This window comes from Aspergillus affinis, assembly GCF_023601865.1.
Source record: "Aspergillus affinis strain CMG 70 chromosome Unknown NODE_146_length_83852_cov_87_229114, whole genome shotgun sequence".
NCBI lineage: Eukaryota > Fungi > Ascomycota > Eurotiomycetes > Eurotiales > Aspergillaceae > Aspergillus > Aspergillus affinis.
The window spans coordinates 27,694-52,389 of NW_026515927.1; the positions used below are offsets into that span (position 1 = coordinate 27,694).

Here is a 24,696-nt window from a genome sequence, read left to right on the forward strand (position 1 = left end):
AACAGGGAGGGCGGTCCAAGCCTTAAATCGATTTTTGGATGCCTGGGGATGAATGAGAATGTCAATTCTGACCGGGACTTCCTCCATCGCATCAAAACCCCGCCGCATATTCCGCGTTGAGCAGCAGCGGCGGAAATGACCCCGGACGAGACACCCGCGCGGAAACTGCGCAAGGTGACTCGCGCGTGTGATAGCTGCAAGGCAAAGAAGAAAGCCTGCACGGGCAATATCCCTTGTGGGCCATGCTCCCGGCGACATCTCGAATGTACCTATGATACTGCTTATAATCGTGGTGTCGCTGCAAGTCCTCCCCCTTCTGACTCGAGACCATCGCATTCCACCCAGGAGCATACTATATCTTACAGCAACGACCATGTCTCCTCCACAGCTTCAATCACTCCCAAGGGGACTGCACCGGCTATTTGGGATTGTCCCTCAAGCCCCGTGGCTTCTACGCCCTCCCTGTCGGAACGGGGCGAGGAACCCCCATTCGATGGCCCGGATCGACGAGGGGACGCCCATGTTGCTGGTCAATATTGGGGACCCACTTCAGCGCATTCTTTTCTAGGGAGGGTGGTGCAGGACTTGGATACTAGCAGCTCGAGGTCGATCCCGCCCAATCGTGATCAGACCCAGTCGTCAACCGTGTCCATTTTCTCCTTCGGGGACCGCATCGTCCCTGAAGTCCGGTTGACCGATTTCCGATGGCCCAATCGGGCTACTGCCGATCGCTTGGTTTTTCGATATTTTGAATTCGCAGCTCCCACGTATCGGATACTTCATCAACCCACCATCAAAGATCTAGTTGATCGTCTGTATCGCGACGAGCCGCGAGATCAATTAGGGTCCTCCCTTGGCAGGGACTCACTTGACTCAGCACCCGAGGCCATTTTGCTGATGGTATTCACCACTGCAAACATGTTCCAGGCAGATGAGGATGGTCGAATAAAGGACGCGGACGCACACGGCTGGGAAACGAGCGAGCTCTATTATACCCAAGCAGACCACTTGCTCTCGCGCGAAGCGGGTGAGCCCAGTCTAGCCTCCGTGCAGGCTCGTTTCCTGATGGTTTTATACCTCTTATGCACGTCAAGAGCACGCAAAGCGTGGTTTACTTTCGGAACAACAGTCCAGCTGATGATGGCGCTTGGTATGCACACCAAACGATCGCGGAGGCTGGCTGAGAAAGAGAATCAAGTGCACAAGGAATGTCGATGCAGGGTCGTCTGGTGCTCTTATACACTCGATAAGTATTTGAGTGTTATCTTGGGCCGCCCTCGCCTCTGGCAAGACGAGGATATAGATGAAGACTTACCGACACGGATCAACGATCATGATCTTATGAGCCACGAATCACGAACATCTAAGCGGGATTGCTTGATGGATGCTCCAATATTTCATACTTTGCTTGCCCGGATTCTTACTCAAGCGGCCAAGGAACCATATGTAGTGACAGGAATCACCAGCAGGGAGCAGATAAACACGATTCGAATCTTGTGCGGACAAGTTGTTGACTGGCAGAGCAATTTGCCCCCCTTTTTATCGGGCGCTATTCAACCGAGTACGCTGATCCCGGTGTTCCGACGGCAATTGACGGTCTTGCAATTGGCCCGTTATCATGCGCTGATGTTTATCACACGGCCTCTACTTCTAAGAAACTACGGAGGCATGTGGCCCGACTGCGAGCCCAGCTATCAGCATTACTTGAATGTTTGTCTGGCAGCCGCACGGGATGCCATTGAAATGATCCTATCCTTTGTCTGCGAAAACCAGTTCTTTCCCGCGTTCTGGTATTCTCAGTACATCGCGTTTAATGCTTTATCGATCATGTACCTTTATCTCATCCAAGTCCAAAGGGGTAGCATACCTCCGGCCACCCACCGTATTGTTTCAACTCCGGGTAGCACATATGATTGCGCCCTAGAGGAACCTGCCTTATATCGGCTTTCGGAAACAGCACAGGAACATCTTGCTCATGCGACGGCTCGGAATGCACCTTCTTGGAAATACAGTGCAATCCTGCAAGGCCTTCGGCGGGAACTTGCCCGACTGGGACCTTCTATTCTTGATCTGAATCGCTCTCACCCAGATGAGACGGAGAGTCAGGCTGGGATTAACAATCACCAGACAGATGCTTTGAATTTTCATCAAAACCACCTAGGTCACCAGCAGAGTAGACTAGATGCCGTCACTATTGAAAACCTCACAGGATCCCATGCGACTGCAAATATGCTGCCTCGACAAAATCCACTAGTTGAGCCATTCACACTTGATCCTGGCACTGAGTCTCTCTTCGATAATTTCGCGATTGGGGAAGATTTGAATCTTGACTTCTGGCCCCAGCTAGATAGCCTACCAAGTAGTAAGTTTATTAAATTGCATTTATGTGATATTGCTGACTGTTATAGATGTTCTAGGCTACTAGAATAGATGTGCAATGCGCCAAGCTCAGCAATTCTCTTTCGATTTTGCGTGACACTAGATACCCATACAACTCTATGAGAGACGGCCCGAAAAACCAAGTTAAATCATTCATAACAACATCATTATCATAATTCGATCACCAAACGTACTTGTAGCGTGATTGACCGTCCTGTTCCTCTGCCTTTCGTGCTCTGACGTTCAAGAAATACAAATAGGCAGCGAGCAACAAGGACATCACGATTCCGCCAGCCGCAAAGGAAGACAAGATGATTCCTCCGGGTCTATATTGCGGTGAATCCGATGTGGGAAAGAAGTATGAGCCGTAGATATTGGACGAGTTGCCAAACAAGTTGACCAGAGCGTACACAATTGCTCGTTTGGTTCTTGTGCGAGGAATAGTGCTGGCAATCCACGCTTGGACGACGTTAAAAGCTGAATAAGACCCGGCGCACATGAGGAACATTCCCACATAGCGGACGGCTGTTGCTTGCGACGAAATGACCATGATGTTACCCACTATATCGACACAGAGCGGCCAGACAATAAGAATTGCGCGTTGGTTGGTGCGGTTCGCGATCAGGGAGTTTCCGAGCGCGGTGATGAAGCCAAAGACGTATACTGGTGCTGTGATCAAGAGAGTGATCATGTTGTTGAAGCCCAGGGTTTTAACGATTGTCTGTTGTAAATTAGCACCTATGGTTATCAAGTGTCGAGGATACAGTGACTCACGGGAAAGAAGTATGTCCATGTCTGCGAAGACAATTGGCAGACTTGGATGAGAATGAGAAGCCAAGCCTTGGGGTCCATCACTGCGTCTCTCAGGCCCTCTTTGACGGAGCCATTTTCATCGACCTCGTCGTTTGCCTCGCGAGCAAGACGCCATTCTGCGAACCGTTGCTCCTGCTCGTTCAACCATTTTCGCTGCCCAGATCGAGGAAAGTCAGGGAGCAGAGCTACTGCGAGTACTCCGGCCACCATAGTGCCTGCCCCTTCAATAATGAATAGCCATCTGTGCATTCATTAGCAGTGTTCTAGTCTGACCGACACAGTGAACATACCTCCAGCCCGCAAGGTTTCCCTTGCCATCCAGCCCACTCATTATACCAGCGGCAAGCATACCACCGAATCCATTGGCAATTGTGTTACCACAGTAAACGATTGCCACACGTACGGCGATTTCCGAAGGCTTATACCAGGAACTGATCAATAGTCTGCAGAAATGTGTTAGACGGATTACCTGACAAGATCGGGCTGCCGGTCACTTACAAAGCTCCAGGGAAAAACGGAGATTCCGCAAATCCCAAAAAGACACGCACACACATGACGCCAGCAAAGTTCTTTGTCGCTGCCATGCACAACGAGATGCCTCCCCAAATGAAGATAGCCGTTGGCAGGTAGCGCGATGGCTTCAACCGAGTCAAGAGAATGTTACTCGGTACCTGACCTAGAAGATAACCGACGAACTGTGACCAATCTGTCAGCTTCATTCTTCCACTTCCATGGTTAGAAGCATACCATAATAGCCACGGCTGTTTGATATTGTGTGTCTGAGAGGCCCAAGTCCTCCTGCATTCCTCCAAGACGAGCATTGGCAATGTTGGAGCGATCTAGGATGTTGAATATGAAGAGAAGGAAGAGAGATGATATCAGGTGTAAGTCGATCTTGCGCACCACTGTGAACAGTTAGTATCTGAGTGGCTTCTTCCGGATGGGCATCTTACGGCGCTTCTCCAAAGCTTTGGTTTCTTTATCAGACAAGCCGTCGAACAGTATGTCCTGTCCATCTATTTGTTTGGCGCTTGCTTCAACATGGTGTGAGGTGGATTTCAAGTCAAGGTCTGCCATAGTGCTGGCATCCAAGTAAAGGTCGCTTATTTTCGTTTGAATTGGTTCTGGGATTGACTCAATTTCAGCCAGGGATAATTAAAACAGAAAGAGAAAAAGGCAGCCTTTCACACGCAGCGAACAAAGATGACAAGCCAGAAAGAGGAGTAAAAAAAACAAGAGCCTCTTCCAGCAGAGGACATGGATTCCTTTCGGGACTTTCTGCTTGCAAGCTGGCGGAGGGCCTAATATACCTTTTCTAGGTTTCTCCGGACTCCCCAAGGTGTCACGTCTGTTTTCCACGCCAACATGGCCGGGGTAGACTGCGGAGAAGGATCAGTCTCCACACGGTCTCCGCTATGTCTGTTAGTTTGCCGTGGTTGGATGTGTTGATCACTGTGATCTTATCATCGTTGTGACTACTACCTGCAAGCAGATGAATGAATTTGGTTCAATATTTTTGAGCAGATACACAGTATTTTGTTTCATTTACGGTGCTTTGCCATTCTTGAGGCTGTGAAGTGAACAGAGATCCCCCAAGCTTTTCTCAAGCATTTGCCAAGATGATCAGCTGTTCACCAGCAGTGGCATTTGTTAATGACAAGAAATAGGGTTCTCTAGAATCCTAGAACTGGATGTGCCAATCTACATGTGCCGTTTCTCCGTCATAAATCGGATCAAAATCCGGCCGTTACCAGGTTTTCCTATCGCACGACGAAACTAGTGCAGCGGTGTCTTACATGACGCATTGGACTTTCCTTACTCCAGAGTCTCATATCCGAGGTCAACATTGATTCTGCGGGGAAACTGGGCAGATGGCCGACTGAATGGACGTGACAGCGAAAATAACCCGCAAGAACGCGGAGTTTCTCCCCAGATACCCACCTTTGCCTGCAGATCAGAATCCTTTGCTCTTTAGCGTGAGAATGTCGGCGGATTAGCTGGTTTATTCTTATCCGCTCGCCCTCACTAGCAAGACGGGATGTCGGAAATCTGAGTACCTCCACCACTTTTCCGCCATCACGTCGACATGTCGGAGATGCGATGCGACGACACTATGTTTTAAGAAACCAGGCAATCGCCGATGGGGTTAGCTCTCAATCACCTTCGATAACTGTTTTCAACATCATGTCTCTTCCAACACATTTCACACTCAACACTGGTGCCAAGATTCCCGCCGTGGGATTTGGAACATGGCAGGCCAAACCTCTCGAGGTTGAAAACGCCGTTGAGGTGGCTTTGAAGCAAGGCTATCGTCATATCGACTGCGCAGCCATTTACCGCAACGAAACTGAAGTTGGTAATGGCATTCGCAAGTCCGGTGTCGCGCGTGAGGAGATCTTTATCACCGGCAAGCTGTGGAACACAAAACACGCCCCGGAGGACGTTGAATCGGCGTTGGACAAGACGTTGAAGGATTTGGGTGTGGACTATGTTGATCTCTACTTGATGCATTGGCCTTGGTATGGATGTCTTGTTCGGTCTATACTCATCATGCATCGCCACGAACTAACGTTGAATAACCAGTGCCTTTAAAGGCGGCGACAAATGGTTCCCCCTCAACTCCGACGGAGTTTTCGAACTCGCCGACGTCGACTACATCACCACCTACAAAGCTATGGAAAAGCTACTGTCCACGGGTAAGGTGCGCGCCATCGGTGTGTCCAACTTCAACGTCAGCCGACTCGAAGAACTTCTCAGCCAAGTCAGCGTCGTCCCCGCCGCGAACCAAATCGAAGCCCACCCTTACCTACAACAACCCGATCTGCTGCGCTTCTGTCAAAGTAAAGGAATCATCGTGGAGGCCTACTCCCCTCTCGGAAACAACCAGAATGGCGAGCCACGCACCGTTGATGATCACCTGGTGCACTCCGTCGCGGGCGAGCTGGGCCTTGATCCGGGTCCTCTCCTTGCCAGCTGGGGTGTGCAGCGCGGCACAGTCGTCCTGTCGAAGAGCGTGACGCCCTCGCGAATTGCTGCGAACTTGCAGGTTCGCCAACTGCCGGAGGATGCGTTCGCTAAGCTCTCGTCGTTGGAAAAGCACAAGAGATTTAACTTCCCTGCGTTCTGGGGATATGATATTTTCGAGGAAGTTGGGGAGGAGGAAGTCCGGAAGGCTGCGGCTGCAGCTGGTGAGGTCAACAAGACCAAGTTCACGGTCTAGAAAAAGGGTATAGATTCTTCCTGTATATATTTGGTGGCTTTTATGAATAGATCGATTGTTTTTACTGCATGTTGTAGCAGCTGGGCATCGCCGCTTTCTAAACGGCAGTCGTCATCGGTATTCACGATGGCACTTCTTGATTTTTCCAGTGCGCTCTCATTTTTGGACGACTTGTCGGCTCGATTACCAACCCGACAGAGGTAATCATTTCGGAACTCAAGAATCTTAACTTCTCGAAATCTCCTGCTTCGGGATCCCTGCGGGGATCGTCTGCAATGATCCACTTGGGCGTGCGGAGTCTAAACTGCTTTGGGACTTTACATGCAGCCAGCCACCCGGTTGGGATCAATTGCCGGTTCTCCTTGCGAGACTCATCTTATTCAATAAGTGGCATGAAGGGGAAAAAAGTAAGGATTGTTACCCTTTAAAGCTCGCATTATTGAGCATATAGTAACAAGCCAATTTTTGTTTCCTAGAACTGTTTTATCGAGCTTCATATAGTAGAATCATTGGCTACAATATCCAACTTTTCCCCGGAAGTATTCTTCAGATCTTTTACTATTTCGAACCTCGGCAAACATTTTGAATAGCTTAGTTCCCAATTCTCAAAGAAATGTGCTTATCAAGCATCACCAATCACCACGAAACACGCGGGTTGAAATTTGTGCCAAATTGACTCGGTCCTAAGTGGGTCATCTTCAACATCCTGCAGACTTTGGTTGGTCCCGACAGTCATCCTTCATGACGTAGAGACTCTAGTGGGGGTAGTGTTCACTAATCGCTTTCCTGTCTTAAAGCCATTGAAGTTCTCAATTGCATTTGTAATCTCAATTGTTTTTGCTTCGGTGCTGTTCAGTTGAATTCTAGCATCTTTCGACCTTATAATATAAGCGCTTCGCTGGAAGTCGAGGCAGAGATCCTTCTCTATATCCCCACCCTGTATAATTAATTATCCAACTAATTCATTCTACAACCACCACCATGTCTACCCAAAAGGCTGTCGTCATCACCACCCCCAAGCACGCTGACCTCGTCACCGACCGTGCCATCCCCGTCCTCCGCGATGACTACATCCTCGTCAAGACCGTCGCCGTGGCCCTGAACCCCACGGACTGGAAGCACGTCGCTTTCCTCGCCCCTCCCGGCCCCGTCGTCGGCTGCGACTACGCCGGTGTCGTCGAGGCCGTCGGCAAGGACGTCACCAAGCCTTTCAAGAAGGGTGACCGCGTGTGCGGTTTCGTCCACGGCTCCAACGCCGTCTACCACGAGGACGGCACCTTCGCCGAATACATCACCGCCAAGGGCGACCTGCAGATGAAGATCCCGGAGAACCTGAGCTTCGAGGAGGCCTCTACCCTCGGCGTCGGAATCAGCACCGTCGGCCAGGGTCTCTACCAGAGCTTGAAGCTCGCGTGGCCCACGCAGCCCACGACCGAGAACATCCCCGTGCTTATCTACGGCGGCTCAAGCGCCACCGGTACCCTTGCTATCCAGTTCGCTAAGCTCTCCGGCTACACCGTCCTGACGACTTGCTCGCCACGCAACTTCGACCTGGTGAAGAGTCTCGGCGCGGATGCTGTCTTCGACTACAACGACCCCAACGCGGCCGCTGAGATCCGCAAGGTCACGAACAACAACCTCAAATACGTCTTCGATACCATCTCCGTCGAGTCCAGCGCTAAGTTCTGCGACGAGGCCCTCTCCACCGAGGGAGGCGAGTACTCGGCCCTTCTGGTCGTGAAGATCGAGCGTGAGAACGTCAACGACCGCTGGACGCTAGGTTACACTATCCTCGGCCAGGACTTCATGTTCGGTGATATTCCGTTCGCCGCGAAGCCGGAGAACATGGAGTTCGCGAAGAAGTTCTGGGCTACGGCTGAGCAGCTGTTGGCGCAGGGCAAGGTCAAGCCGCACCCTCTTAAGGTGAACCCTGGTGGTTTGCGCGGTGTGTTGGATGGCATGAAGGCGATGCAGGAGGGTAAGGTCAGCGGGGAGAAGTTGGTGTATCGCGTTGCGGAGACTGCTTGAAGCCTTGATTGTTAGGGCTGCTTCTTTCAATTCTTTATGATTTTGATGTATGTTTGGGAATGGCTATTGTCCCTGGAATATGTATAATCTTTAACAAAATTGTACGAGTTTGATCAGGCATTGAGGTTATGCGAAAACTCCGTTTATATCCACAGATAGTATTCAATAATTCAGAATAGAGATATTCATCTTCTGCTTCCGATAGATCTACGACATGAAATGATTTACCTGTGTTAGTTATCTTGTAAGAAAATTGACACTGCGCTTTGTCTCCCAATGGGGCTGTTGGGCTTAGGTCTCGGGGACGAGTAAATTCGTTGATTTTCTGACACCGTTGTCAATGATTATGGTCTTGTCCAATTTAACCCTTATTGATCTTTGGGAAAGCTGCTATCAACTTCTGACATATATCCTGGATCCCTGCCATGTCCTAGACAACACCGGCCTCTCATGTAGACACGCCACAATCACCCTCCTGAATAGATATTGTACTGCAGCTGAGATAAGAGCTGATGAAACGCCAATGTAGACCATGCATGATATGACTATTACTACCTTTGCATCGAAGATCAATGCTACACATCCATGTTATCTTTTCAGAGGTATAAGTCCATGACGTCGATGGTTTTAGCTTTATATCGTCGTGTGGGTTTAGGCTAAATGGGGATAGGGCTGAGGTTTAATTGCACCTCAGCTCGGATTTGGCTGTATGAGCATACAGCATCTCAGTGGCGATCACTGTGTATGAATCCTCAATTGTCATATATCTTTCAAAACATGTACATGATCTGTAGAGCATGCGCTTAAGTTCTGGTGCTATTCCGAGATATCAGCTAGCCGCTCTTTCTAGGCAAAGTGTTCAGTTGCGAATCATCTGCAGTCGTGAGTTACGTCTGACTAGTCTTATTTGGGAATATGGACCTCTGAGAGTAAGCCAGTAGATTCTTAAAAGCAAGAACTTTAGCAGAGGGATTGTAGAGAAGCAACAGATTCGCTGTTACGAGTCCCAAGATCGTTCCGGTATGGGATTTGCCATGTCATTCACCGGCGCCGGCGTCGACTAAAAAAAGCTTCTCACGAAATACTTAGAAGAGGAAATATTTGGAAATAAAAAGAACAAAAATCAAATATAATCCAAATTCGAGGAGTGATATTGACTGCTGGTCGGTCTGTTCGGACGGCATAAACTCCTCAACGCCTAGGGTGTTTTGAATGCATATTCTCACAAACATAGGTACATAATTCTCTATTACTAAGATTTTCGGACCGCAGAAAAAAGAACCGAACGCCGAATCCCGTAGAAGGGAAGGCGGAAATGTACACCCTGGCACTTTCCTAAAACGGATAGATTTATACTCCCATTCCCTCGAATCCCCGTCGCCACCACCCCAACAACTATTGCGTAAAGGCACGTAGGATAAGTTGCAACCCTTTATCTATAGCAGGTATGCCCTGTTTTTGACCAACTCTAAATACACCCCCTTGCATGCTGTGGGGTCCCCTCCGTTGACTCACTGCAGAAGCGAGCCCGAGGAGATTCCATGGTTTACGGATTAAACGAATTGATTACTGCAGTACGGCCTCCATACAGGGTGACTGAGGGGCGTAACATTGTTGCCTGCCTGGGAATGACTCAAAGGACGAAAGATGGGAAGGGAAGACGGCAGAGTTACTTACTGGTCACGGGACGAAAGAAAGAGAGGAAGGTACGCAGGTGGATGTAAGATATGAGAACGAAGGGGAGACCTCTTTGGGGAAAGACCAGGTGAGAATGGCAAATAAAAGATCGACGTGGATACTTATTGCATAAACCGTTCTGCAATTCTTATTCATCAAGTCATCAGCCAAATCGTAGGACCATACTACATTCATTGACCTGTGTCCAGGCTGCCTTAGGTATCCTTAAGCCCCATATTCTCTATCCGTAAGATCTACATTCTTCGCTAACGCAACAATGTCTCATGAAATTGGCAGTTAAAGAACACAATCAAAATCTTCCTCCGAATTTCCTTGTAAATTCTCTATATCAGCACTTTATACGTAGATGCAAGTTTTTATCCTGCGGGCTGTACTCTGAGGAAGAGGGCGCGCAGAAACTTCAATAGAGCATAAAGTTGTAATATCGAATGTGATGTGATAGTATGCACTACTAGCAAGTGTTGGAAGTCATCCATCCTTTGCAAAGATCTGTATCTGCCACATAGATTAGGGTGAAGGCAATATACAACTTCAAATGACACAATATCCACAGTGAATTGACCTGCTGGAGGGATTAGTAGTGGTCACTAAAGACAAAAGATGGGTGAACGAGGAAAAGAGAAAAGGCGCCCTCCTAAGTCTACGATCTAGTGGTTTGCTAATTCGCAGGCACACTGGTCTTACAAGTGGCTATGAAATATGCACCCTCTACGGGTAAGAACAAATAAGCTGTGGAAAGTGTCCCTTGGGGTATCAATTTCCTACCTGCTGCAGAAACTTAATTGGAAAAAGAAACATGGAAGAACAGAAAGACAGAAAAAATAACAATGAACAATGAATAATGAACAATGAAAATGAACAATGAAAATGAAAGAAAAAGGAGAGAGAACCCCATCCCTGAACTCCGATAGGGGTATACAACACCAGAACACAGAGAGAGAACATGAAAACAGATCACAAAAAGGCATGACTCAAATGTCCTCCCCCTTCCTCTTCCTCTTCCACTTCCACTTCCACTTCCTCCCTCTAATACCCATTCCACTTTTCCAACTCTCCATTCACATTCTTCCTATAAATAGGAGTCTTTTTCCCGTTTCCTAATATTCCATTAGATAGAAATTCTAACCAGAATTGATCAATATTGTTTGGCACTTACGCGGACCTTTGGCGGCCTCGATCCGCAAAACCTGCTCGCCAACATTGCACGCGTTATTTAAACCCAGCGCCATCTGAAGGTCTTGTAACGCCTGTTCCCAAGTTAGAATACATACGTATCTAAAATTATAGAACAAGGGAAAAGGCTCACTGTAAACTGCACGAAGGCAGTCGGGTACTTCTGATAGATATTAACCGTGATAAAGCATCTCCCGATAGGGTCGAAGATTTCTCGCAGCGCCTTCTTCATAGTCTGCTCGTCCATATTTCTTGGCAAGCTATGCAACTTCTGTGTTATTATCTGAACCTTGAACACTAAGGATGGATTATATACTTACTTCCCGACGTGAATCCGGTAAGCGACAGGATAGAAAACCTGCGCATTTCGATCGGTGGGGCCGTGGTCTACCACGGGATTTTGGAATCCAAAGGGTGCAGGATGTCCATGCGGGCGATGAGCGGGTTGGCTGGGTTGAGTGAAATACTGCTCGCCCATATATATTGACAGGCTATGCAACTTCTGTGTTAGTATCTGAATCTTGAACACTAAGGATAGATTAAACACTTACTTCCCAACTTGATTCTGCCAGTCGACAGGATGGAAATCCTGCGTATATTGATCGGGAGGGGCGTAGAACTCCACAGACAATTGGTATCCGAAGGTTGTAAATGGCAGGCTACGCAACTTCTGTGTTAGTATCGGAATCTTGAACACGAAAGATGGATTATATACTTACTTCCCAACGTGATTCTTCCAGTCGACAAGGTAGAAATCCTGCCTATATTGATCGGTAGGGCCGTAGTTCTCTACGGGCATTTGGTATTCTAAAGTAGTAAAATCTCCTTGTGGGTAATGAGCGGATCTACTTTCTTGGGGGGGATCCATGTTAGGAGCTAAGGCCAGGTAATCAGATGCAGGTAGTTCTTGCTCAGATAGTAAAGTTGTGGTGGGCGATGATGGACGATGATCAGAGTGTTGGTGAAGAGAGGATGGATGGAAGAAGGAGAGAGAAATGAGAAGAGAAGAGAGATTACGACAGAGACGGGGACGGTGTGAGTCAAACAGCGCTGATGAATATGGTTTGCATATCTAGTTAACGAAACTCTACGGCCTATGGAGTCACGTTTCTTGAGTACCTGGGAATCATACGGGGGTCATCACATCGGGGCCAGTACCTTCAATGAACGAGAAGAATGGTACTGGCAGGCAAAGCAATGTTACTTGGTACAAGAAATCCCCAACCTTTGGGAATCCGTTGCTCGAGGTACAATGAAGGAGGCGGGGAACTGGTGCCTAGGGGATTCTGGGCCATTGGAAGACAATGTGTTCATTGTGAGCTTTGATAAATCAGAAACGTAATGCAGGACTTCGTCCAGCTGGAAAGGCCAGGGCTTGGAGGCGATTAGTGAAGCTCGAGGGCCGGTGTTGGCATGTGCCGGCCGAATCGTTCCGGTAAACCACCCTCCTTTCTCGCCTAATTTCTTCCAGCTTCCAGAGCAAACTCCCAGAATGTAGGTCCGGTGCATACATCATAGAAGGCATCTTGATCTGGGCTGTGTTTCCAGAATTCTGACAAGTTCGTAGTGAACGATGTCTCCGAGCGAAGAAGTTAGGGCTAGCTTCGTAGCAGTATTATACCGGGGATGTCGCTTTACCAGGAGTGACAGAACATTACCTAGACACCCGGCGAACTCTCTTTTGGAGCGCACAGCAGCATGACTTACGGACGGAATACCGTTCGGCAGCAGGCAGGTAGAATGGGATGGATTGCATGGTTTACATAGCTACAAGGGATGCAACAGACGTCCGACATCTCTGGGACGGAAGGGCCGAGCTCATCTTTCAACTATCCCCTTTATCCTTGAAGAATCGAGAGCAACACTTGAGATGGGGAGTAGAGCCACCGCGGTGACTCTTCCCTTCTCTGTTAGGGCTGGGTAAGTTCACATGGGCGTAGTGGTGGCGCCTTAGGAAGGAACGGGTGCCTGAGGTGTTGGACAGGCCAACACCACTCCCTCCAACTTTCTTCCTCCGCGCCGTCGCTGCACCACTTCCTACTACCTACGGCTCTACTGCTACTCGAACCGAACGTATTTCCTCACTATGTTTTTAATTTTGATCCACCGGCCGTCTGCCACCGCGCCAGATGATGTTGAGGCCGAGATATAGTTCATCCCGCCCAACTCGGAAGGCGGTGACGGCGGCCAGACAACCACGCGACGTCATGCGAAAAGCATCCGAGACTCCAGCGATCTTCGTTCTTCCTCCACCAGGGGGTCTTTTTCTCTCCAGTCGCCCTTCACTCGCCCCCAATCCCTACAACTACTCAGACTACTTTTCACTCACCACATCGAGCATCATGATTCCTACGGCAAGATGTTTGGCCGCCAAACCGGCCGGCTTCATGAAACGCAGCGCGGCGGAGCTAACTCGCCTGTCGAAAATCGGTACGTTCGGACGTAACCAAAATTATGACACTCGTTTTTCTTCTGTCTTTGGATGATAGTGATGTCCACCACTGACTATCTGACTCTCTTGCAGCCTGGAACTCCGAGGCCCTTCACACGCCCACCAAGCCCTACTACCTCATGGACTTCGAAGACGAGTCCGCCGTCGCCGGTTGCAAAACGATGGCCGATCGTGCTGTCGGCGGTTTCAGTACTGCTAGCCTCGATTTCGTTCCCTCCGATCCCGGATCGGACTCTCCGGCGCACGCTCGATTCCACGGAAGCATATCCACGCGGCTTCCCAATAACTGGAGGGTGGAACGAACCGGTCGGTTAAGCCCGCTAGCCGCTGTGCGGGGAAGAATCGTTCGCTGACCATGAGGCACGGGCCTGCAATTGACAGGATACGCTGCCTTTCGCAACAGAGACCGGGGCTTCTGGCTCTTCGGTCGACTGTACTGGGACGTAGACCCGTATTCCTACCTCGCGCTGCGCGTCAAGTCCGACGGCCGCCGGTACACCGTGAACATCCAGACCGACTCGATCGTCGACACCGATATCCACCAGCATCGTCTATACACGCGCCACCACCGCGTCCAGGACCCCTCGATGTACCGAGACTCGCTGCCCCAGGCCCTCGAGGAACCCGAGCTCGCCGACACCATGTACCCCAGCGGTATCCCTGCCTCGCTGTCGGATGTGCCGCCGGAGTCGACCATCATGTCGTCGTCGTCGAGCGCCACGACCTCCGGCTCCACCGGCTGGGAGACGATTCTATTGCCGTTCAACTCCTTTGTCCGCACCAACCACGGCCTTGTGGTCGAGCCGCAGACGTCGATTATTCGTCAGCGCGTGAAGAGCGTGGGCATCGGCCTTACGGACCGTGTGGATGGACCGTATGACCTGCGGATCCACCGGATTTGGGCGACGAACGGCATGAGCAGAGCGGAAATTGACGAGGAGCGACAGATCTGCGGGGCGGAAGCCCTACCCGTCGACGACGGCGTCGAAAGTGCATGGCAGGGCGACACGACGGCCGAGAACCCGGATCAAACGTCGCAGGCGCAGGGACAGAAGGGCAAGGGCTTGCGGGGATTGCGTGACGAGTGGGAGAAATAAATAGATACCATGCTTATTCAGAATGTACCATACCTTATATCTCACGAAAATACCATGTTGAGGTAGTTGTCACAATATATATAATCTGAATTTCTTTTCGTAGTGAATGAGCCCTCGACTAGCGTCGGGGACCATTCATCGATAGTTAAACAATCACTCAGTCTGCAAATACAATCTAATTCCCCCCCGTCAACTTCTCCCACGCCTCCTTGTACTTCTCACTCGTCTTCTGTGCTACCTCGTCGCTCATCCGAACGCCCTCCTTGCCCTTCAGACCCTCGCTCACCAGCCAGTCACGCAAGTACTGCTTGTCGAAGCTCTGCTGGCCCCGCCCAATAGCATACGAATCCTTGGGCCAGAACCGCGACGAATCCGGGGTCAGCACCTCATCCGCCAGCACCACCCCGTTCGTCTCCAGGTCCAATCCAAACTCGAACTTCGTGTCGGCGATGATCACGCCGCGTTCGAGCGCATACGCATGAGCCGTCTTGTACAATTCCACGGCCAAGGAGGCGATGATGGAGGCGTACGGTTCGCCGACAATAGCAACGGCTAATTAACAACAAAAAATCCCGGGGTTATCGAGCCATTTCCCCGAAAAATGAAATAACAGAGAGAAAAGAAGGGGAAAACATACCCTGATCCGGATGAATATTCTCGTCATGATCACCCTGCTCCGCCTTCGTACTGGGGGTATAGATCGGTCCATCGGGGAACGCCTCGCTCTCCTGCAACCCAGCCTTGACGGGGATGCCGTGCACGGTGCCCGATTTCTGGTACTCCTTCCAGGCGGAACCGGTAATGTAGCCGCGAACAATGGCCTCGAGGGGGAGAATCTTCAGCTTGCGAACCTGCATGCTGCGGTTCTGGAGGACGGGGCGCAGCGACTCGGGGACTTGGGGCGGCAGGTCGAGAGTCAGGAAGTGCGTGCGCAGCGAGGGGATGGCGGCCGTGAGCACTCGGAACCAGTGCTGCGTGCAGAGGGTCAGGAGAATGCCTTTGTCGGGGACGCCCTAGATACCAATTGAAAGGGGAATGGGTTAGCTTGGTTGCACTAGTCTCCGTCGGTTTATTTGGAGGGAAGGTACATTTTCCATGATCACATCGTACGCGGAGATGCGATCCGACGCGACAAACAGCAGGGTCTTCTCGTCGACCTCGTACAGGTCGCGGACCTTGCCGCGCGCGATCAGCGGCAGGGCGCCTTGGAGGTCGGTGCTGGTGAGGGCGGTCGACATGATGGGAGGTGGTCAATTGCGTGGGAGAGAGAGAAGCAAAAAGCAAGAAAGAAAGAAGTATGCGAGTCATCGGGAATTCCTTTTCTCGCCGATAATCGATAAGCGTGGCGGGGTATGGATGCCTGAGGCAGCTATGGGGTGGCCGGATGACGTTGCGTGCCCTAGCTCTTATGACTCTCTTTGATATAGCAGTAATCATAATGGAATACACCATTCACTGAGCTTTAGACTTTGCATTATTGAATAACTGGCTGCGTAGTCTTCTTCATATTGTGTTGGTTATTCACAAGCTACGACCTGGTTCTATCTGTATGCACTACCATTTGGGTCTTCTTCACGCAAGTTGCTATTGCCCCAGACTACTGTGCCTGCAGGAACTGGGAAAGCTGGGGAAATACAAGCCAGGAAAAACCTAAAAACGAGCCATAAAGCCTATCTGGTGATTGCTGCCTATTCTTTGAATCCATGGTCGGTGCATTGAGTCAGACCTTAGCGAGCCATAATGACAGACACCGAGTCTTAGGTACATGCCCTTCGACTTCAACCTCGACTTCCATGACACATTTCCTTCCATATCCTTTGCACCATGCCAGGTGTATTCACACACTCAAAACTATCTTCCAGCTATCTCCCCTTCGAAAACATGTATTCTCTCATCGAACTCAGCGACCTCGGCGCCTCTTCTATCCAAGCCAACGACAAGAAAATGGCCAGGCGGGTAGAACTCCCACAGACTCCACCAGCAACGCCGTCTCTGGCCCCGGTGCAGTCACAAGAAGAGACAGTATGCCCGCGAACCGGTCTAAAAGACACTTTTCGCGATGCGAACAATTGGGGAGATAAGAAGGACGGCCTTATGAGTTTTTCTGAGGAAGAGAAGGAGGAGAAGAAGAAGCAAGAGGAGAGTACCGACTCTGAGGATGATGGTTATTTGCACTGCATTGCAGTCCCGTTCAACTCGCCGGTGCAAAGCCCAACAGGTCAGGTCCCCTTCTACAATAAGGGAGGAATGCCTGTTGATGATCAGATAAACGAGGGGCTCATGGCTTGCTATGACCGACATAGCCCAAATTCGCGCTATTCACTGCCCCATCCGGCCATCGACAGTTCCGAAGACGAGACCGAGGGATTTTATCTCATCGGGGAGAAAGAATGCGAAGGAGCAAAGGAGCAGGATTCCTGGTGTGCGGTGGACAGGCCACCCTCAGGTGATGCTGGCTACTACACTAAGCTACGCTTCACCATGCTCCCTTCTTGAATGGCTAGGTGGTGCTTCTGTGAGGGTTTTTTAAGCCAGTTATTGTATATACTCAATTTTGAATCCTTTTGAGCGTGGAGTTGGGAGTTATTCGTTGTATTTCTTGTTATGGGTATACCGGGGACTTGTTCTGAACGCTGGATTCGGCGATTGCATGCTTGTTTTGTAAGGGGAGACAGAGAGAGGGAGGGAAGATAGAAATCAAACTTTGCTCAAACCAGTTCCAAGTGCTCACCATCAATATTGCGCTTGTAACGTTGAACTGACCATAACTAGTAGCCTACGTGGGATAATTCCCCGCCAATATAATAATGAAAGAAACCAAAAACCCTCTTGACTGAACGTGGGCAAGGTCTAACCAATCTCATCATTAACTCTTTCTTCTTCTTCAACAAGATGCCACATTTGATTCGCTCGTGGGAATGCACCTCATGGTGAAATGGCACATTCCTGCTTCATGTCATCTAGCACATAAACATAAATAAGGGCTGATCTCCACCTTTGCGGCCCAGGTTCCTCATTCCGCTATATCGACAACATCTGATGGCCTAACTAGTAACTAGACCGTATGCCAAGGAAGCATGTAGGGTCTTGGAACTCTCACAGTGCTACATTGAGCTAGAGAAGGGGCTTTTTCCATGGCTCGTAGAGAACAGACCTCCTGCTAGTGGTTGTAGTGGGCCACTCCCCATGTTACCGGAAACCCCCGACCAAGGAGACAGTTCCTCTTCATAAAACAATAATTTCTTTTTGAACGTTGCGTCGCGAAGGTTGCATCGCCCCCCAGAATCCACTTTCGTCTCTTCTGCTGCGCTATCTCCATCAACACAGGTCAACTGACACGCTATGGTTGAGAAACGAGATGTCAAGGCTCTCGAGGCAGGAATCTCTGCCGATCACAGTGGGTCTGAAGAGGCATCTTTACAGCAGCATGTTTACCCTCATGGATGGAGGCTCTTCGTGACCACCCTTGGGTAATTCCCTTCTTTTGTCTTACTACTGTAGCTAGTCAGACCTATCTAATGTTCAACCCTGCAAAATCTAGTCTTTTCATCAGTCTTTACTTGGTGAATCTCGAAGTCACGATTGTCAGCACCTCCCTGGTCACGATAACAGATGACCTGGGAGGGTTCAACAAGACCAGTTGGGTAGTCACTGCGTATTTAACCACCTACACCGGTAGGAAATCGCCCCGTTCTTCTGCTGTCCAACGCCTTCTTACGCAGTGTAGGCTTCATTCCCTTCTGGACCAGAATCAGCGACTTGGTCGGACGAAAGAGAACGATCAACGCGGCGTTATTCCTTTTTCTCGGCTTCTCGTTAGCATGTGGGTTGGCTGATACCATTAACCAGCTGTGCGTCTGCTCTCTTCCTGGGAAAGTGATTTTGGAGAAACTGATCAGCCGCGAGCAGAATCATCTTCAGAGCCCTTCAAGGCTTGGGAGGCGCAGGCGTCTACCCGCTCAGCATCCTGTGCACCTACGAAGTTGCCCCTAGAGAGAAGATACCGATCTATGGCGGTCTCATGTCAGTCGCGGTGGCACTGGCCTCTCTGTCGGGGCCTATAATCGGAGGAGTCCTCGCCGACCATTCTTTGTGGCGATGGGTCTTCTATCTCAAGTGAGTCTTACACGACATACACCGCGCCATGTTTACTAATGTTCCAATCTCAGTCTACCCCCTACCGCATTGGCAATCTTGATCATTGCCATCGCGATGCCCACCAACTTCGGCACGACGCCCCCAGGATCCCTGCGCCAGCTCATACCCAACATGACCTTCTTCCGACGCATCGACGCCCCCGGTGTCTTTCTCCTCCTCGCCGCATCTTTCCTCCTCGTCACCGTTCTCAACGAAACCTTTGTTGCCTTCGAATGGAACTCCAAAATCTCTATCATCCTCCTATCCCTCTCCGGTGCGTCATGGATTACATTCTTCATCTGGGAATGGCTCATCATCGACAAATGGGATGGATACTACCCCATCTTCCCAAAACGCTTTCTCTACAATCGAGCCTGGATCGGAGTGTTGGTGTAAGTCCATCGCATCCTCTCTCTCTCCCTCTCTCTCTCCCTCCGCCATCCTATCCATCAACATCTCTAACCCCCAAGCAAAACCCCAGAACAACCTTCGTCAGCGCCTGCCCCTGGAACGTAATCATCGTCTTCCTCTCTCAACGCTTCATCGTGCTCTCCCAACTCTCCCCCCTCCAAGCCGGCATCCACCTAATTCCCTACTCCGCCGTCTCGACCGTCGCCACCGCCATCGCCAACCTCGCCTGCCTAAGAGGCCGCATTGCATTCATCTACATCGTCCTGTTCGGCTCCATCCTCCACACCGTCGGTATGGCCCTCCTCTCCACCATCCCCGCGACCATAGGGTCGGGATCCTTTCCTATCGAAGGGTACGGGTACGAAGCGATCGCAGGCGCCGGGGTGGGCATCACAATCGGGAACTTACTTCTCGCTGTACCGTATATTGTGGACGCTGCTGACCTCTGTACGTTCTCCCTCCTCCTCCTCCTCCTCCTCCTCCTCCTCCTCCTCCTTCTCTAACCCTAACCCTAAGTCCACTCTCCCATCCCATCTCACCCCATCCCATCCCATCCTTAACGCCGCTAACCCAACAACACCTACAACAAACAGCAACCGCAACCGGCGCCCTCAATCAATGCCGTTTCCTCGGCGGCGCAGTAGGCCTCTCCATCGCCTCAAACCTCCTCAACGGCCGTCTCAAGAATCGTCTCTCGGAGGTCCTTCCTCCCGAAAAGCTCGGCTTGTTACTTCACAGCGCGAGCTCGATCGCCTATCTACCCGAACAAATCCGCGACTTTGTCTTAGACGTGTTTGCGGGAAGTTATCGGCTTCAGATGCAGGTTATGATTGGGTTTGCGGGGGTGCAGGTTCTGGCTTGTTTGTTGATGATTAGGAGGAGAGGACAGTATGTTGCGAGTGCGAGTGGGGGTTAGCTTAGAGTAGCTTTATCTTTAGCTTAGGGGGTTGGACGGGTTGGAGGTGTAGGTGGATCATGGGTGTAAAAAAGTGTTCCTTGGGTTTTGGGGTGGGTTTTTTTTCTGGATATAAGCATGCCTTGAATGGTACATTTTTCCTGCGATTGAGCAGTTGAAAAAATCTACAACAGTCCAGAAAAGTATGGCTACTCTATTATTAGCAGACTCATACTGAAAAAATAAATTGTTGTGTCCGATTCAATCTCATAACCCATTTAACTCTTAACAACAAACACCTGTACAGAGTACAAAAGACCAAAATGAGAAACAGACGTACTCCGAAAATCTAACAAACAACGAAGGTCAAAATCAAAGCTTGAAACCAAAAGCAAATAATCTAAATTCCCTCAAAGTCACGGCAGAATTCCCTTCACCCTCTCCTCTACACCGCGCAACATATCCCCCTTCTCTTGGCTGGAGTCCACTCGAATGACATCGCCTTCTGACATATCAGGTTCCTCCAACAGATTTAGCTGCGAGTCGACCATTGCCGAAGCCATGTAGTGGCCTTCGCCCTCGGAGCGGGCAACCAGCCGGTCTTCCAACTTCTCCTTGTTCTGGATATCCAGGAGCAAGAAGGTGACTCCGACCGGGAAGTCGAACAACTCGGAGAGTCGGCGGAGATGGTCACGATACACGATACGAAGAGCGGAGCATGTAACGGCTAGGCCAGGGAGGTCGCGATGCTGTTGCAACCGATCCATCACGGCTCCTCGGATGTGTGCCAGCCACTCCCATCGGTCCTCGTCGGTCAAAGGGATCTTGTTGCCCATCTTATTTCGCGCAATAGGGGAATGCATGTCATCTCCTTCGATTATGGGGAGATTGAGTCGTTCGGTTAAAGCGTGCGCTGCGGTGCTCTTGCCACAGCCACATGGGCCAATCAGGAAGATGATCTCGCGAGTCTTGAGTGTTGCGCTCGATAAACTACTTGCGGGTTGACTCCAGCATTCCTGCTGGAAATACTGAACAAATCGACTGACGAGGTCCTGCGTGAGCCCGCCTGCCTGACGAAGAGCGGGCGCGGCAGACTGTGCCAGGTGGGTATCATACAACAAGGGAGGCTTCGAGTGATCAGTTCCGTACTTGCTTGCGAAAAAAGGGAATAGTTTGATAGGCGGGTTCGCAGCTGGATCCTGGTTAGAATTGCGCAGCCGATGCAACCATTCTCGTCGTTCTACCACTTCAAACTGTAGGCCTGCTTGCTTGAGGAGTGGAAGGAGGTCGTATGTCCAGTGATTCAGTATAGGGTTTGTCACGTTGAACACATCCACAGCATCTTGTGTGAGAGTCAAGTCAATCACACTGCTCGCGATCGTATCTACCGGCGTCCACGAGAGAATGTCGTCCAGTCGAGGCAGCGCGCCGATCGTCTTCGCAGTCTGCATTATCATAGGAATCGCCTCCGAGTCATTCCAGATGCCATGGACCGTATCACCAATGATCTGGCCCACGCGCAGTACGCGCGCAGACATGCCCCGTTCCCGAGCCGCGTAGTTCACAATATGCTCCGTCACCAGTTTCGACTGCGCATAGCCCATACCCTGAGCGTAGCTCAGAGACTCGGGCAATGCCTCGGGCACCCAGCCCCCAGGACTGCGTGCGACGGTGCTCACGGATGAGCAGAACGAAAAGCGGGCCGGCTCCGGGGCTTGGACGTTCAGACAGAAATCGAGCAGATTGCGGGTGCCCACGATGCAGCTCTGTTCGAAGCTTTCCAGCGACCAGCTAAAGTTGACCGACCAGGCACAGTGAATCACGGCCGTGGCGCACTCGGTGAGCTCATGGTACGTCGTGGTATCTAGTCCCAGCTTGCTGTCGGACAGTTCGGAGGGCAGAGCGACAATCTTCCGTTGAGTGCCAGATTTCAAATCTGCAAGAACCGCACGCTCGCGGAGGGATTGAAGGACTCGACGATGGGCTGCGTGTCTGGTCTTCGCTCGAACTAAACAATAGATACGACGAACGTTGTCAGATCGAGCCAGCTGGGAGACAACATGCGCGCCGAGAGAACCGGTGGCACCGGTCACGACGACATGCTCGCCGTCGTAAGCACGGGGAACCGATACGTGCGCTGGGATGGACTCGGTGTACTTCTTGATCAACTGGTTCATTCGATCCTCGACAGGAACTTCTTCCTTGGCGTCGCCCGTGATCAAGCGGGTCAGCTCATCAGCCATCGCCTGCAACGACGGGTTCTCGAAGACAAAATTCTGCGAGATCTTCTGTCCCTTCAGATCCAGAGTCTGAAGAATAACGCTTCGCAGGCGGATTGATTGCAGACTGTCGACTCCGAGACCGAATATATCAGTAGTGTTTCCTAGGCTGGAAGGCTCGATAGACGGCGCAATCTGCAGCAGTTGCTCTCGCAGAAAGTCAAGCAACTCGTCTCCCTCGAGAACCTGATCGCCATGCGCATCCTCAGCATCGTAGATTTGGTTGATCTGCTCCTGGTAGTCCCGATAGAACGCCGATCGAATGACCGTGCCTTTGTCCGTTTTGCGATACTCAGCGTCTGCAGGGAGGACGCGGATCATGTCGCGAGAAATGTAAGCATACGCCGGCGACTCCGCATTGCATTGCTCTATCGCCGGGAATGCCGCGTCAATCAGCTCCTCGTCTGTTATACAGTTGCTATTCTCTGCATGGACCAAGAACAACCCCAGACGCGGCTTGTTAGCCCCGAAGGCGATCGCCTCGGCCACGTTAGGGTTATTCCGGGCCACGCCTTCGATGACGAGTGGGTTCGTCTTCTCGCCGTTTTCAAGCACCAATGTGTCGTCGAGCCGAGCATAATACCGCCATGCGTTATCCTTGGACGGGTGTTTCTCGAACAGATCCTTTGTTGCGTACGAGCCGTCGGGCCGATTGCTGGCAACCTTGGACGGCCAGCCTTCCAAGACAGAGAGTTCGTAGATGCCCGGCATCTGTTCCTCCCAGCGAAGATAAGGTAATAGCGAAGGCCCGGGGCGTACGTAGTCCCAGTCCAGGTCCGAGCGATCGCGGAAGGAGGTCATCAGTTGGCCGGTTTCGGTGGTGCCGTAGTGCGATACCAGACGCACGCCGTTCTGTACCAGCTTGTCTCCAATGGGTTTGGGGCAGGAGGATCCACCAAACATGAGCAGGTCCAGACGCGCCATCATCTTCAGTCCCTCATCCGTCTCTGATAAGAGCTTGAGCGCGTACGGAACAGCATAGAGGACCTCTATCTCGGGGTGCTCGTGCAGCGTAGTGAGCAAGCAGGGTGCCGTGAGGGGCAGATTTGCGTTGTACATGTAGATCAGCTTCTGGGAATGCACGGCTCGGAACAGACAGCTGATGCCGTGGGCATGAAAGAGTGGCAAAGTGATGAAGCCACGCAGACCGAAATTGTTGGCATAATTGCGGAGGGCGCCAGAATGCGTCTGGTAGATGGGTTTAGGATGGCCCGTCGATCCACTCGAATGAATCACCCAGCAAACATGCTTCGCCTCCGTCTGACCATCCAGCTGAGCGGCCGGTAAATCCACAGTCACCGGCAAGTCGTAGTCCTCGCGGTCTAGCACCGATAGCTGATTGACACCGGTCCGCTTGGCGACATTCTCGCCCATTTTCCGGAAATTGGCATGCGTCACCAGGAACGTCGTCTTGGTGTTCTCCACCAAGCTCACGTAGGCGTCTTCGGCGATTCTCGTCGACAGGAGCAGAACCGTATGGCCCAGACGCGAGACAGCCAGCAGAGTAACCAAGTACTCAAAGTCCGACGGACCCAGCAATCCCACCACCTGCACAGCGCCTTGCGATGACCGTCGTTGAGGAATCACCTTCGAATAATGAACAGCGGCCGCCTCAACAAACGTATGTAACTGCATCCCATCAGCCCCGAACTCCATCATCATCATCCCTTCCCATTCATCCAACCTCCATAGAAATAACCTACCTGACGAGGCGTATAGTACGCATACTCCATCCCCGCAGAGGGATAAGCCACGATCGGTTCATCCGCCTTCTCCCCAACAGCTCTCGCCCTTAACAACCCATCAATCGTGTAAACCACCTGCTCCGGACTCTCACTCTGCTGAACAGGAAGAACTCTCGAGGCCGCCAACAGCGCCGGAACCGGCGACGGCGTGACCGACTGTATCTGCACCGAAGTCATATTGACTTTGTCGTTGATGAAGCCCATCCGGAACCAGCACGTCGTTGCAAGTCATTCTTATGTGCGTCCGTTCATTTCCCGATTTGCCAGACTATAACCGCACCCCCTGGGCCGCCTGAGCCGGGGATTCCGCTCATTTCCCCGCCATCGCTCCTGTGCCTTATGCTTGTGACGGCATAGTGGGTTTGTTAG

At 51.0% G+C, this 24,696-nt stretch overlaps 10 protein-coding genes across 10 annotated transcripts; 6 read left to right on the forward strand and 4 right to left on the reverse strand.

Moving 5' to 3' along the window:
• Positions 1–135: 135 nt before the first annotated feature.
• On the forward strand, positions 136–2,425 carry KD926_002177 (uncharacterized protein; the record flags this gene model as incomplete). The annotated part of the gene is made up of 2 exons (XM_053093986.1): positions 136–2,362; positions 2,409–2,425. The coding sequence occupies 2 exons, from the start codon at positions 136–138 to the stop codon at positions 2,423–2,425; spliced, it is 2,244 nt and encodes a 747-aa protein (XP_052951190.1).
• Positions 2,426–2,560: 135 nt separating this feature from the next.
• Positions 2,561–4,269, reverse strand: KD926_002178 (MFS general substrate transporter; the record flags this gene model as incomplete). Its single annotated transcript, XM_053093987.1, has 6 exons — positions 2,561–3,100; positions 3,154–3,433; positions 3,483–3,635; positions 3,691–3,887; positions 3,940–4,097; positions 4,146–4,269. The coding sequence occupies 6 exons, from the start codon at positions 4,267–4,269 to the stop codon at positions 2,561–2,563; spliced, it is 1,452 nt and encodes a 483-aa protein (XP_052951191.1).
• A 1,107-nt stretch (positions 4,270–5,376) lies between these two features.
• On the forward strand, positions 5,377–6,412 carry KD926_002179 (putative aldehyde reductase I; the record flags this gene model as incomplete). Its single annotated transcript, XM_053093988.1, has 2 exons — positions 5,377–5,711; positions 5,776–6,412. The coding sequence occupies 2 exons, from the start codon at positions 5,377–5,379 to the stop codon at positions 6,410–6,412; spliced, it is 972 nt and encodes a 323-aa protein (XP_052951192.1).
• A 981-nt stretch (positions 6,413–7,393) lies between these two features.
• Positions 7,394–8,440, forward strand: KD926_002180 (zinc-binding alcohol dehydrogenase family protein; the record flags this gene model as incomplete). Its single annotated transcript, XM_053093989.1, has 1 exon — positions 7,394–8,440. The coding sequence occupies one exon, from the start codon at positions 7,394–7,396 to the stop codon at positions 8,438–8,440; it is 1,047 nt and encodes a 348-aa protein (XP_052951193.1).
• A 2,724-nt stretch (positions 8,441–11,164) lies between these two features.
• KD926_002181 (uncharacterized protein) lies at positions 11,165–12,110 on the reverse strand (the record flags this gene model as incomplete). The annotated part of the gene is made up of 6 exons (XM_053093990.1): positions 11,165–11,235; positions 11,295–11,385; positions 11,445–11,571; positions 11,632–11,802; positions 11,863–11,970; positions 12,031–12,110. The coding sequence occupies 6 exons, from the start codon at positions 12,108–12,110 to the stop codon at positions 11,165–11,167; spliced, it is 648 nt and encodes a 215-aa protein (XP_052951194.1).
• A 1,408-nt stretch (positions 12,111–13,518) lies between these two features.
• Positions 13,519–14,860, forward strand: KD926_002182 (CIA30 family protein; the record flags this gene model as incomplete). Its single annotated transcript, XM_053093991.1, has 3 exons — positions 13,519–13,741; positions 13,836–14,069; positions 14,124–14,860. 3 exons carry the CDS (start codon positions 13,519–13,521, stop codon positions 14,858–14,860), a joined length of 1,194 nt encoding a protein of 397 aa, XP_052951195.1.
• A 175-nt stretch (positions 14,861–15,035) lies between these two features.
• On the reverse strand, positions 15,036–16,098 carry KD926_002183 (phosphoribosylaminoimidazolesuccinocarboxamide synthase; the record flags this gene model as incomplete). The annotated part of the gene is made up of 3 exons (XM_053093992.1): positions 15,036–15,412; positions 15,498–15,873; positions 15,949–16,098. 3 exons carry the CDS (start codon positions 16,096–16,098, stop codon positions 15,036–15,038), a joined length of 903 nt encoding a protein of 300 aa, XP_052951196.1.
• Positions 16,099–16,684: 586 nt separating this feature from the next.
• Positions 16,685–17,356, forward strand: KD926_002184 (uncharacterized protein; the record flags this gene model as incomplete). The annotated part of the gene is made up of 1 exon (XM_053093993.1): positions 16,685–17,356. One exon carries the CDS (start codon positions 16,685–16,687, stop codon positions 17,354–17,356), a length of 672 nt encoding a protein of 223 aa, XP_052951197.1.
• An 846-nt stretch (positions 17,357–18,202) lies between these two features.
• Positions 18,203–20,324, forward strand: KD926_002185 (MFS multidrug transporter; the record flags this gene model as incomplete). Its single annotated transcript, XM_053093994.1, has 6 exons — positions 18,203–18,330; positions 18,402–18,683; positions 18,770–18,976; positions 19,030–19,389; positions 19,479–19,855; positions 20,002–20,324. 6 exons carry the CDS (start codon positions 18,203–18,205, stop codon positions 20,322–20,324), a joined length of 1,677 nt encoding a protein of 558 aa, XP_052951198.1.
• A 395-nt stretch (positions 20,325–20,719) lies between these two features.
• KD926_002186 (acetyl-CoA synthetase-like protein) lies at positions 20,720–24,504 on the reverse strand (the record flags this gene model as incomplete). The annotated part of the gene is made up of 2 exons (XM_053093996.1): positions 20,720–24,211; positions 24,286–24,504. The coding sequence occupies 2 exons, from the start codon at positions 24,502–24,504 to the stop codon at positions 20,720–20,722; spliced, it is 3,711 nt and encodes a 1,236-aa protein (XP_052951199.1).
• Between the last annotated feature and the right edge of the window lie 192 nt (positions 24,505–24,696).